Source organism: Carassius gibelio, chromosome A17 (genome assembly GCF_023724105.1).
Source record: "Carassius gibelio isolate Cgi1373 ecotype wild population from Czech Republic chromosome A17, carGib1.2-hapl.c, whole genome shotgun sequence".
Lineage (NCBI taxonomy): Eukaryota > Metazoa > Chordata > Actinopteri > Cypriniformes > Cyprinidae > Carassius > Carassius gibelio.
This window is the reverse complement of record NC_068387.1, coordinates 20,564,168-20,578,244: the sequence shown is the minus strand read 5'-3', so window position 1 is coordinate 20,578,244 and position 14,077 is coordinate 20,564,168. Positions and strand designations below refer to the sequence as shown.

Below are 14,077 nucleotides of genomic sequence, written 5' to 3'. Positions count from 1 at the left end.
AAAACAAAAGTTTTAGATTTGTTTCACAAAAGGTAAGGATGAGTTCTAACTCTACTAAAAACTGTATTTTCTTTTGTGTTACGCAAAAAGTCTGGAAAAATTAGTAAATTAGGGATGCATGATATATCGGAATAAAATGTATTGCAATATGACTTTATTGCAATAGTCACCATTCACCTGAACGAATATATACCTACCCTTTCAAAGTGAAGACAAATATTTGTCATGCATTTGCCGACAATCCATCCAAAAAAAATTAATAAAAAGAAAAAAAGCCAGACGTTTTAATGTTTATAACTGCAGACAGATGTTGCAGGTGGCTGGCAAGGGGAGTAGCTGACTGAGGCCATGACCTCTCTCAAATTCACACATACCACACACACAGTTTTTTCCCCATTCCCTCCTATTATATTCCTAAATCCCAAATTCAGTTTTACCCTGGTAAAGAATGTGTTGTGCTTTAAATAGATCCTCAAAAGAAGTAATGTCAACTGCTATCATCCTAAGCTCTGCTAAGGTGTTAAGTGGTGGCACTACAGGGTATAGTCTGATGTTGGAAACTCATTAAAGCTGGGCTTATCCAGGGCTCTAGCTGTGTTATAGACATCACAACATTGGATCCTAAAAATAAACCTCATATACAGAAAATTTTAAGGAATATTTAATCCAAAATTTACATTTCTGTAAATAATAATAATAATAATAATAATAAAAACCTGTATGAGTTTCTTTTTGAAAAACAAATGTATATACACACACACACACACACACACACACACACACAGACACACACACACACACACACACACACACACACACACACACACACACACACACACACACATATATATATATATATATATATATATATATATATATATATATATATATATATATATATATATATATATAGTTGAAACAGGGTGAGGGTGAAATTTTTTCCAAAACAGCTTTGGACCAGTCTTGAAAAACAAACAAACAATAACAACAAAACAATAAAACATATATTTTAAAATCTCTTCTGTGGTGCGTGGAAGAAATAAACAGAAGAGTTGAGATAATGGCATATGAGAGATGGAGGTTCAAACTCAGCCTGAAATGTGCCCCAGTTCTGTTTTCTTCTCTTCTTTTCAAGCCTACCTAAGAATTAAATAAACCAGTTGATTTTATATCGAAAACCAAAAATGTAAAACATTTTACGGAGCTTTACTGGAGTTCTTTCGGGACAGTGGGGTTAGGGATGGAGGACTGGCTGGTTCACAGACATTTGTGGATTTGTGCTGCTTTGATCCAGCAGTACAGAGGGTATGACACCTTTTCTCACTCCTGAGAACATGAAAGGCTCTTTGAAAATGAAACAGCGCTAGGAGGTGTTAACATGGCACAGGATCACACACTTCGGGGGAGTTTTCCTCCTACTGTGATTAAATTTCACAAACACATACAAGAATGTAACATATCTGTGCATTTGAATTCCCTTTAATTCTAAATTAGAGGAACTCTTAATGACTCCATGAGTACATGCCAAAGAAACCCGAGACTGCTGCCACATTTAAAATGTATGAGATATTTCATAGAAATTGTTATATTTTTGTATAATTAGACGTGATAAGTGCGGCTCTCTCTCTCTCTCTGAGGAAAAGGCTGCTAATAACAACAACTCAAAATAATTCATGAGAACAACCATGTGATTGTGAACATTCTCCCTTTGTTACCCAGCCGTGTTGTGTGCAGTTGTTCTCGCCACAGAGTGATAAATTGCTACAGGACGCTATTGCCATCTCGCTGAAAAACAAATATAGCTTATTGCATGAAACTGTCAGCCTTGCCAAGTACTATTTGAGCAACCCAAAAAAATTCTTCATAAACACTATGGTGTTGTGTTTCACACTGACAAATTATTGCGATTTGGACTTTTTTCTTTTGAGGGTGGTGGTGGTGGTGGTGTGTGTGTGTGTGTGTGTGTAGGGGGATGGTCATTGAGATAAAGTGGAAAAACCTTCAAGATCAATTTTCTGGACCTGATCCACTTACAGAAAAACACTATGCTATTTTTTTTTATGTGGTATCTCGAAAGTAATTGGTATTTTAGATAGATAGATTTTGTTAATTGAAATAAAGCTGAAATTAAATAAAATCTAAATTTGAGATTAAAAACTTAAAAATCTGAAATGTTGCCTTAGCAACTAACTGAAATAAAGCACTAAAAGTACTAAAAGTACCAAAATTACTTAAAAAAGAAACAAAGATAAATATGTATATGAATACTTCTAAAAGAATAATAATAATAATAATAATGTCAAAGGCACATTACATAACAATTACTAAAAGTATTGCTAAAACATAATACCACCAATTTTGACAGCACCATACAATTTTTGGGTCACACAGTGATACATTTTGAAATGTGAATCCAATTTAAATATATATCAGGGGTGCCCAACCCTTTGCAGGACAGTCGATCGCCAGGAGCAGGGTTGGGCACCCCTGATATATATGATTGAGGCACATTTCATCATTTCAAGCCAAAGCTAAATGAGTTCTGAAAGATGAAGTCCTGATTCCTGCTTCCACAGTATGACAATGGTAAGTGGAACTACTTGTTCTGAGTCCCGGCCTACACCTAATAGGGGTGCAGGTGGCTTGCACAGGGCACTGGAAGGGGCAGCACACATGGCCCTTTGGTAGGGATCCCAATTTGTCGGTGACTGACGTGACGTCGAGGGTTATCGGCTGAAAGGGAACGTCTCGGTTACGTATGGTAACCCTCGATTCTCGAAAGAGGGAATGGAGATGTCACGTCCCGTTGCCACGGTTGCTGTACCACCGCTGAGCCACTGGGTCTCTGGCTCGGCTCCTCAGTGAAAACCTGGTATGCTTTGCACCTGCTGCCTTCTTATACACACTGTGATCAGAGGCAGCTGGATGCAATGGATGCAATAATTGCATGCCAATGTGCATTGGCTCATTTAGTTTGCACTAGTAGATTGGTCTATCGAAGCGATATCCCAATTCGTCGGACACCGATGTGACGTCTCCGTTCCCGCCTTCAGGGAACGAGGGTTACCATACGTAACCAAGACATTTCTCATTGTAGTGTATTTTTTAGGTTTGATAACTTTAAAAAAAGTAAATTGAAGGTAAATGTAGTATTCAGTAATGTACTCAATTTTCAATTTTAAAGAAGTAATTAGTAATTTGTAGTGGATTACTTTTTTTGAGTAACTTACCCATCACTGGCAAAGAACTAAATATGTCACTCTGTCAACACACACTTAATGCACATTTAACTTTGACAAGGAGAAATTTTGAAATTTAAAACACTCGCCTCATTGCCCCAGCCACTGTCTAATTCTCCCTCTCCAGCTCTTTCTGTACTCTCCCTGAGCACTCTTCTTACAATTGTATCTCAATCGAAAGAGTCTTTCAGCACATTATCTTGCTCCAAACACATCCCCAAATAAGAAATGTGACTCCAGAGGATCGTCACTCAGTATCTGAGGAGACAATGAGAGTGAGAACATTTATCTGACCATCCTTGGTGGTTTCATTTAATCGTGGGATTAGAAAGACAGCTCATATTGAAAGCTTATCTTTTTCCCCCTCTGGAGAGATTTATAAGGGCAACAGATTTTGTTTTTGATACGAGTAATTGTATTTTCTCATAGGATACACAAGTATCTGTTTCGCACCTTCTTGAATCTTTTTTTTTTTTTTTTTGATAAAAGCTTCCTTTTTTTTTGTCAAAAATGCAATCTATTCTTTTTGTTTTGAGAGATAATTGTCGTCTTACATTGCAGTCGAGCCGCCCGGCTCCATCCACACTCAAAAGACGAAGGATTGCTTATCATGAAATGTGCGCCGCTAGCTGCTATGGGACTCGATCAGATTACAGGGATGGGTCAGGTCTTTGTAGATTTTATTTTGCTTCTAAGATGCTTGATGCCCCCCCCCCCCCCATTTTAACAGGAGGTTTCAGAGGACTTCTGAACTGCCTTCTGTTAAGAAATGTTCAAAGAAGAAAGAAAAACATTTCTGGTAATCTTATGTAGGTCATACGAAATTAGAGAGAGGGCAAGAGAGAGAGAGAGAGAGAGAGAGAGAGAGAGAGAGAGAGAGAGACTCATTCATATTAAACAGGGTTGCACAAATAAACAGAGCATAATGGAGACAACCAAAAGAAAACATAGCAGGTGGTGCTCTTTTATTGCAATTTACTGCTGCAGGAATAAGCCTGACTTCAGTCTCAAGAGGGAAAAAAAGCCCCATAATGCTTTAACAAAAGAAATGATATTCAACCTTACAGAGAAGTTACAAAAACAACAAGGATTTTTGTTCAAAAACATCATGCACAACATCCAGACATTAGCATGAAGGTGGCGCGACATATTATGCGTGCTTGCGGAACATGCTGATTTAGAAGTCATTGAACTGAAATGGTGTTCCTGAAGCGGGGCACCATGGGACCCTAAAGCATCATTTCTGAGCTCGCTTCAGCAGCTTCAGGGATGACACAGCATGGGGTAAACACATATGATTACACCTGTGAGCTCAATCTCTGCACAATTACACATAATAGGGGGCTGTAACTGCCATTTATATAAATAAATAAATAAATAAATAAATAAAAATAAATCTAATGGCTTCTCACTTAACATATTCAAAAATAAATAATAATAATAATAATAATTTAAAATGAATTTTAAATAGTAGAATTAAAACAGACACATATAATATATTATAATATTAGATAATTTATACATTTTAATTTGAATTGTTATTATCATAATGATTATTATTTTTAAAAATGGTATTATATGATTTTACATACTGTATGTATAAAGACAGAGATCTTAGTTATTATTATTTTTCATCTGTTTAACCCTGATTTAATAATAAAACAAAAAAATTTCAAAACTTCTACTTCAAAAATGTATGTTTAATTCTATGTGTTACTTTGCAGTTACTTAAGTAAATCTTACTGTGGAATAACAGTATGGAATTAAAAATGCAACTGTACAGCAGAAAAACTATATTTTACTAAAACTTTTATAATCCAGCCTAACCAGCAAGCTGCCCATATACAAGTCATTATAATTTATTAAGTTAATTGATTTAAATGAAGTCATTATCATTCTTTTAAGTGCAAACAGTTCTTTCAAAGCAAATTAAGCTTTTTTTTTACATATAACCTATAGACTGCACTTAAAAAAAATACTAAAGCAGATAAATAAATATTGTATCTAATCAATACAACAAAAACAATTGCCAATGTCATAATAGCACTTTTTAGTCGTGTAAATCAAGAGCATTCTGGTGAATGAAGTGAACCTGGACCAACAGTTTTCAGCAGGGTGTGCAACAAAAGATAGGAAATGAGAGAACATAATATCTCTACCAACCTCGCTGATGGCACAAAAATGATACGGTGAGTGATTTGACTGAAGTATGGCGGTCTGAACCACTGTCAGTGCTACAGCAGAATAGCAGCGCCCATCGCACATAATCGTCTACCATTTTCCCTGCTGTCATTCGCTATTACCCAGCCTGGGTCCTGGAACTGCCAAAGCAGCCACAGGGACGTCAAAAAGCCTCTGCACAGCCATAAAGAAAGAAGTCATTTTCTTCTCAACAGACACACAACGATGTGGACACGGACACACACCGTCGAGGCATCATATTGTGCACACGTGTGTCAAAAATGATATAACTTCCTCTCCGTGTTCCTTGTCGTAACCCCAGTCCCACAAATACGCTTGTCTCTTGAACATAGCATCAAGCTGCCATCTGATTGACACACACTGACATTTCCTGCCAAACTGCAGGACTGTGTGGGACAGTGTAGGGCTGCAGTCAGAGTGATAAAGATTTAGACTGATTCCATTTGCTTTTGCTCTGTTTTGGTAAGGAAAAGGTGATTTTTCAGTTTCCCTCATCTCTACCATTGCAGGTTTTTTTTCTTTTCTATTTGGTTTAACCAGAAAAAAATAAAAATAAAATAAATAAATAAATAAATAATTAATTAAATAAATAAATACATAAAAATACATAAATACAAATGTGGTGACAAAATTACAACTCTTTGGAAATCACCCGAGATGTAAAGGATTTCACTCCTTTACCCTATTATACCCTTTGAAATACCCTCTAAATGAACAAATATTAAATCTATTATATTGCACAAGCAGACGAGATGACATTGTCATGCTGCCAGCATCCTCTTAGCTGTTTAAAACCATTATCTTCAACTTTCCTTCTTCTGTATTTTAATCAGAAGGGTTAAAACAGACCTCAAGCAATACTATACGATACTCTTTGTGTTTGAATGCGGTTAGCATATCAGTGACAACGTAAGATAATTCTTCACAAGGCTTAGTATCTGTGCTCTTCTAAATATAACATCTTATGGCTTGAGGTTGCTAGTCCAAGGTATAATTCCTTGAAAAGAAGTTGCTTATCTGCTTCTTGCAGTAAGTTAGAAAACTACATTTCCACTCCATAAGTACATTATATGGTAAAGTGAAGGGAACGGGAGAAAATTGTGCTGATTTTCAACCCCAGATTTCCAGCTACAACCTAAATAATAGATATTGTTGAATTTCTCTTCGGCGTGTTCAGGAAAAATCCAGGCAAATCCAGTCAAGAAAGCAAACATCCTTGCCTACAACTGACGAGTGGTACTAGCAAAAGAAGTACGTCTTATGCTTACTCATATTTGTAAGCTGTTACCGGAGGGTGTTGTATCAGAAAATGTGGCAGCAGTTGGCTCAGTATTTCTAGTAAAGTGAATGGACAAGCACAGCACAATATAATCTTAAAGTGATGGGTGGTGTAGAGTTCTCTGAGTATTCTTCACATGGCCTCGGGTTACGTTGTAATGACAGTCATATGGATTAGGAGACTGCGCTTGTGGCCCTGTAGACATCTCTGCTTGACCTCTTGGGACCCATGGGAGATAAATAGGCAGTGTGCTTGAAAGATGCAATGAGCTAACTTGCCCTTGCTATTTGTATGTGCATAGCACAGCAAGGTAAGGTATAAAAACTTTGCAAAAGCACAGGTCTGGAACCGATGTGGCGAAGCTATTAGGCATTAGATATTTGACGCATTAAGAAAATAAAGCACAGATGTTGAGCGAGGTTCCAACACTCTCCATGGGTCTTCAAGAACCTGCTTCATTTAGCTTGTAAATTAAATAAAGGATTGCATGGCAGCGCACCAAAAACTCACAATATCACAGCTCCGTCAAAGCTTGCATGACGCGCAAATCCTCGGAATATATTTCTTCATCAACATCTTGACGAGATCGAATTGAGAAATCAAACATTACAAAGAAATCAGTGCCAAGGCAAAGAGCAGCCTGCCGTGAGAGGACATCTGTCTTCAAGCATAATCATATTCTATTCGCAGGTGGCCATCTGAATACATAAATATTTTATTATCGTGTTGAAACTTTGGCGGAAAAGTAAATTTTGCTGACATTTATATAGAAATGTTATACCACCATGCCAGCTATAAATCTCAGTGATATATTTCCCCAGCTCTTATGTGTGTCTTCTGCAAATGCCCATGTTGGCAAAAATGAAACTTCAGACCAAAAAACAGGCAGGGACTGACTTCTGTATAATGCATCCATATGAACAGCACGGCAACATGCTGCTGCATATATTTGTCATGCCTAATATCATTCATATCAATGGCAGACTGATAGATGGGTGCATTAGTAGAGCTGGCCAAGTAAAATAGGTTTATTCAGCGCCGAAAGGAACACAAACTGATGCCCTTAAATGCTCGAACAGGAAAAAATGGTGTGACGCACAAGACAAATTACTCTAAACTAGATTTGCATAGGCATGTTCCTTGAAATAGTACAAAAGTTTGCATCGTTAAGAAATTCTCAGAATTTCGATGATAATGTTTGCTCAATAATGATAATGCTCAACAAAGCGTGTGTCTTGTTTGTGACCCAGCTGACACAAGTGGAGGAAGTTTGTATTGTCTAATCTCTCATTAACCCTCTCACAAAATCTAATTCATGACTAACTGTGCTCCATGTACCTGCATTATAGACAAGAACCAACTAATTCACTATGGTGGCTTCGCTTTCTATGATTTTGTACTAATCTTGATTTCTATTTATAAAGTCATGACAACCTTAGAGGTTTTAGACTTCTTGACCTTTCCCAATGTATCCAATCATGTTAAATGGAATAAAATGTGAGCTTAAAGGAACTGGCTTTAAGTTCCCACTTTGCTCTTTTAACCGAGGAGAGATGTAATACTAGATATGGACGGAAAATAAAATGGAAAGATGTCAGTCCTTTTTGTTAAGAACACACCTGAGGGGAAGGAACCAGGTTGGGTGTCATTAAATGATGGCATCAAGCTTTTTTTCCCCACAATGAACCTGAAAATGCAGTGTGATGGGGCCAATAACAGCCAATAAGATGGTGTAGTAGACCAAGTGTAGCAGAGTTGCACACCTATTAGTTTTTATAATGGACAGGGCTACAAAGTGTGATGCTGCAGAAATAAAAAAATGCATATTATTGCTACAGTTAAAAATTTAGGATGGCTGGATTTAAATCAGTAATATTATGAGATAGTACTACAATTTAAAACAACTGTTTTCTATTTTAATAGATTTTAAAATTTAATTTATTCCTGTGATGCTAAAGCTTAATTTCCAGCAGCCATTTCTCTAGTCTTCAGTGTCACATGATCCTTCAGAAAACATTTTAATATGCTAATTTGGTGCTCAAGAAACATTTCTTATTATTATCAATTTGAAAAACATCAGCTTAATATTTAATATTGAAGAACAGAAAGTTCAAAAGAATTGCATTTATTTAGTGTTCCTGTAGCTCAACTGGTAGAGCACTGCCCTAGCAAGCAAGCAAGCGCAAGGTTGGGGGTTCGATTCCCCGGGAACATATGATAGGTAAAAATTGATAGCCTGAATGCACTGTAAGTCGCTTTGGATAAAAGCGTCCGCTAAATGCATACATTTAATTTAATTTAAAACAGAACTCTTTTCTCATTTTTGATCAATTTAATGCATCCTTAATGAATAATAAAAATAAAAATAAAAATCTAGCTGAACCCAAACTTTTGAATGTTTCAAAAGGAAGAGATGTACACAGCTGATGTGACATGCTGATATACAATATTTGGAGAATGCAGTCTTTCCATTTTCGCTAGATAAGAGCTGTAATTGCATGTCTAGAAAATAGCTGCCTGAGGCGTTAGTAAGAGGGGAGAAGAATGAACCTAACTTGCCTTCAAGGGACGCTGGTAGCGCAACTAATTTCTTTAAAGTAATAATAATAATTAAAAGAAAAAAATATAGCAAAAGAAGAGAGATAATACTAGATTTATGTGAAAGAAAATGTGCGATAGAAAAACCTTTACTGCTGTAAATGTTGGGTTCATTGCGAATAAAATAAAACTTTTATTAATCAGGAATGCATTAAAATGATCAAAAGTGACCTTTAAGACATTTATATTGCTATACAAGATGTCTATTTCAAATACTTGTTGTTTTTTTCAAGCGTTATACTCATCTAAAAATCATGAAGAGAATAAAATAAAAAAAAATATATATAAAAAATATTAATTTATATATATATATATATATATATATATATATATATATATATTATATTTTTTATTATCTTTAAGAAATGTTTCTTGAGCAATATATTAGAATATAAAAGTGACATGACATTCAGCCAAGTATGGTGACCCATACTCATAATTCGTGCTCTGCATTTTACCCATCCAAAGTGAACACACACACACTGTGAACACACACCTGGAGCAGTGGGCAGCCATTTATGCTGCGGCGCCCGGGGAGCAGTTGGGAGTTTGGTGGCTTGCTCAAGGACACCTCAGTCGTGTTATCGCCGGCCCCAGATTTGAACCCACAACCCTAGAATTAGGAGTCAAACTCTCTAACCACTAAGCCACGACTTCCCTTCATATTAAAATTAAAAGTAAAAAAAAAAGTAAAGGAGAAATACAATCAAAAAGTATATTTGTTATCTACTTCTACATCATGTCCAATGGTTTCCACAGAAACCCACACAGCAGTGTCGCAAAACAAAGTGCCATTATTTTCCAGCCATGGAAGAGCAAAAAACTTCTAATTGACAATTAAATGCAATTTAGGAAAAAAAGAGGGCCTACAAAATATACTGTTTGTTGGTATTGTTGTGACTGAGGCGCACAGGATGTTCCTAAAGGAAAGTTAACTGCACAGTCACTGGGGAGACAAAGTGACTTTAGAAATAGCTTGAAAGCAGTTGCTGTCCAGTTCTGTGCATTGTCCATGCATCTTCTTGATGTCTTAAGCCAAAGGTTGAAGAGGTCGGTGAGAGGTCTTACCTGAGGGGAAGTGCTCATTGATGGCCCAGTTGTCCACCTGAAGTGTAGCATTGCCCCCATTTCGGGTGAAGCGAACTACATGGTACTTGCCGTCATTTACAGCGGTGCTGCTCTCCTGAACAGTGATGTCAGACGTTCCGATGTTGAATGTGACTCCAATTTTGCCTTCTTCCTGAAAAGGAAGAGGAAAATATCAGTGTTTTGTCCACAACATCTACATTAACAAAAAATACATAGGATGAATTCAAGTAAATTTCGATCTTTGCCATTGAGATTCACCTTATGTATAGTTCCTGTGTTCGCCAAAAGATAATAAACAGTGAAGTATTCTGTTCCGATTCATTTTTAATGATGCAGTTGCCCTTGAAATCTGTCCCCTTTTTGCTTTTGTTCTACCAGGATCCTGAATAATCTATTAGCATTATTGACCCCTGATAAACTTGTCCGCTTGATGAAACGTATTCATCAGCCATTAGCACCCCCCGTCTTTAGAAGTGAAGAATCAGGCTCATAATGCAGTGAAAGTGGACTAAATCAATAGCATTAGCTAAAACAGAAAAAGAGATAAGAATGATTAATGGGACAGGAAGGTGTACAGTGTTTGCCCTCACGGATCCAAGAGGCTGTGTGCAAATGTAGCTGCAAAGATTCCCACTATAAATTAATTAGCACAGCGTCAGTGAGCATCGGTGGAGCAGGAAACATTGAGGAAATGTTTCATCCATCGTATATGTCTTGAATGAACTAATGCGGTTTTGAAAGTGTCTGCTGGTAACCAGATTAAGCTGGTTTGGTATTTTTAAAGGGTTTTGGTCCTTGTCAGCATCTGGCTAAATCAGCATTTTTTTTTTGTCTTTTTCTGGCAGGGTCTCTCTCTCTCTTTTTTTTCTTTTCTTTCTCTGCAACCGTTTCATTCCTCTCTAACGCACTCTCTCCACCCCCCTCCTGAGCCCTCTGGGTTGCATGGATATATTTTATGGTTATGTTAAATCGAATCTGGTGTTGTTCTTATCTCTTGCAGCATGGAAAATGACGACAGATGATAAATTGTATCAAGGGAGATGTTTATCAGTGCAGAGTGCATTTATCACAGAAAGATCTCCCTGAGAGCAATCTGGGCCTGTCCTCTCAAGATCATTTGGAAGACTTTCCCAAAGACCGGAATGCTGTGTACATCCTTTTCTGTCTGTCTTTAATTAACCCTAATGTTTTATTGATATTTACTTTAATCTTTGGTTTCCCAGAGATGATGTACACGATGATGTACGGTGCACTATTTTTTTTTAAGAATTAATACTTTTATTCAGCAAGGATGCATTACATTGATCAAACAGTAACAGTAAAGTCAAAGTAAATTTCAAATGCTGTTCTTTTGAACCTTAAATTAATCAGAGAATCATTCAAACAAAAAGGTATCATCGTTTCCACAAACATATTTAGCTGCACACCCGTTTTCAATTTAATAAGACAAAATGTTTCTAAATCAGCATATGAGAATGATTTCTCATATCATGTGACAGTGAAGACTGGATTAGTGGCAAAAGGTTTGCTGTCACAGGAATAAATTATATTTCAAAAAATATTGAAAAAGTTATTTAAAATTGTAATAATATTTCACAATATTGCTATTGACAATTTATTTTTGTACAGACAAATGCTGCCTTAGTGATGGTAATATGTATAGTAAAACATTAACAGCAATTTCAAAATTAACCTCAGATATTAAGAAAACATACAGTACAAGGTTAATTTCTAAATTGCATTTAATATTAATATTGTAGCGTATAAGTAAACATTTTCAAAACATCAAACATTAAGAAAATATATCAAATGTGTTATATATATATATTTATACTTCCTCAGAATTAATGAAAACCTTGCAGACAGATAATACTGAAGCTTTAATCCACTTTTATTTATCATTATCACAAAGTAGAATCAGTTTTTTATTAAGATTAATATCAACCTAACTACTGCATGACATGCAGATTCATTAACCAAATCAATAACTAATAATTGCATATAATAATACCGCATCTTAAGCCATTTTAAAAGACTGTTTTAAGTCAAACAGAATTTGAAAAATGCCTTTCAAGATCCCTTCTTTCTGCCCCTGCCTGTTACACTCCATCTTTTGTTTTTCATTACACCTAATTGACAAAGTAAACTCACATTCATAATAACCGCTATTACAAATAATTGTTTTCTTTATGTTCCATTTCATGTCATGCCCATTTTAACCATAGTAAATTGCCTCTTGTAGCTTATGGCTATATTGTGTTTGTTTATTTATTGATGTATTTAATAGATATATTCATAGCCTTGTCAGTGTATGGTATGGTTTTAATGAAGTGTTTGTGTTCAGTGATACTTCAGGTCCCTTGAGACTGTCTTCACATAGAGGAAAAAGGATTACTGTAACCCTGTCTTTCTTCCTGCAGGAAAAGCTACAAAAAAACATCTCTGCCCTCTTGTAAAATATTAATGAGATAAAAATGAGTCAAAACACATAAAGAGCACTTTGCTAAATCTGCTTCCACAGACTTCCACATACATATACACAGACAGTGCTATGCAATATCTAACCTCCCTGCCACTTTTCACTTTGTGAAAGCCTCTTGCTGCTGTATTACTTGTTTGATCACAGAAAAACTCTTTTACATTTAGCATCAAAGAGTTTCGAAGTGTCTCTCTCTTGCACTCTCTTTCGTACATCTATCTCATCCCCTTTTCACGTTTCAATTCCAATAACGTAACACTTTCGCATCCAGAAGGGTAAAAGGACGAATAAACTCTTGGTTTGTGAGCAAGTGATACATGAAAGGAAATAGTCTGTCGCATGCATGCATATACACACACACACACACACACACACACACACACAAAAGTGAGCAAATACAGAATACGCTTTGTGTGATTTTTCTATTCACCATAATGGGTTCCTGCACTTTGTTTATGCTTAATATAAATAGCCTAATATACTGCTAAAACCCCAATTCACATCTTTCCTAACTGAATCCCTCTTTTATTCCATGGGCCACTTCGTTCACTTTGCTGTTAACCTCCATCAAAATATTATGATGCACGATTCTAATATGACTTTCGGAAAAAAAAATAAACATCAAAAATGGCTAGTAATGAATAAACAGCAGTAGGAAGGAACAAAGCAAATACGGCCTTATTTGTATTCTGCGACACGCTCCTCCGATAGCCAGACAGTTAGAGTCCTGCTCCAGAATGCAAACTCCAATCATTACAGTCATCAACTGTGCTGTTCCTGCTCTCCTCTGCAGTGCGAGAAGCAAAGAGGTTTGCCTCACTGTATCACCTGGACAAATTGATAAGTGGCTAAAAGATGAACCTTCTCTCCCTGTGAGGTGCCCATCTGTGAAGGACTGATAAGGCGAGATGCTCCTCAATTGGCAGTAAAGAGAAAATGGAAGTGACAATTTTCCGTAGCTGATTGTTTCATCAATATAAGAGTCGATATTTTCAAGTCCACCGATAAACAGTGTGCGATTTTTTTCGGAACAACTTCATTACTTTCGGTTAAAAATAAAGTGCAAAAGACTAAAAACTCTCCATTTACAGCTGTGGGACACGTCTAATGGAAAATTAGCAAGTAAAATATATAGACATTGATTTGCAACACTGCATATGTTTTAGAGCACACAACATAATGTTAATTGAG

General features: G+C 36.3%; 1 protein-coding gene across 22 annotated transcripts in view; it reads right to left on the bottom strand.

The window, feature by feature from the left end:
* LOC128031708 (neurexin-3a) overlaps nucleotides 1-14,077 on the bottom strand; it is a 262,219-nt gene that overhangs the window by 37,295 nt on the left and 210,847 nt on the right. For all 22 annotated transcript variants that reach the window (XR_008188142.1, XR_008188143.1, XR_008188144.1 and 19 more), the window contains one exon: nucleotides 10,387-10,558. Coding sequence is in view for 19 of the 22 variants with exons in the window: in XM_052620051.1 (XP_052476011.1) it covers nucleotides 10,387-10,558 (172 nt within the window). In the remaining 3 variants the exon portion in view is untranslated. The remainder of the gene's footprint in view (nucleotides 1-10,386; nucleotides 10,559-14,077) is intronic.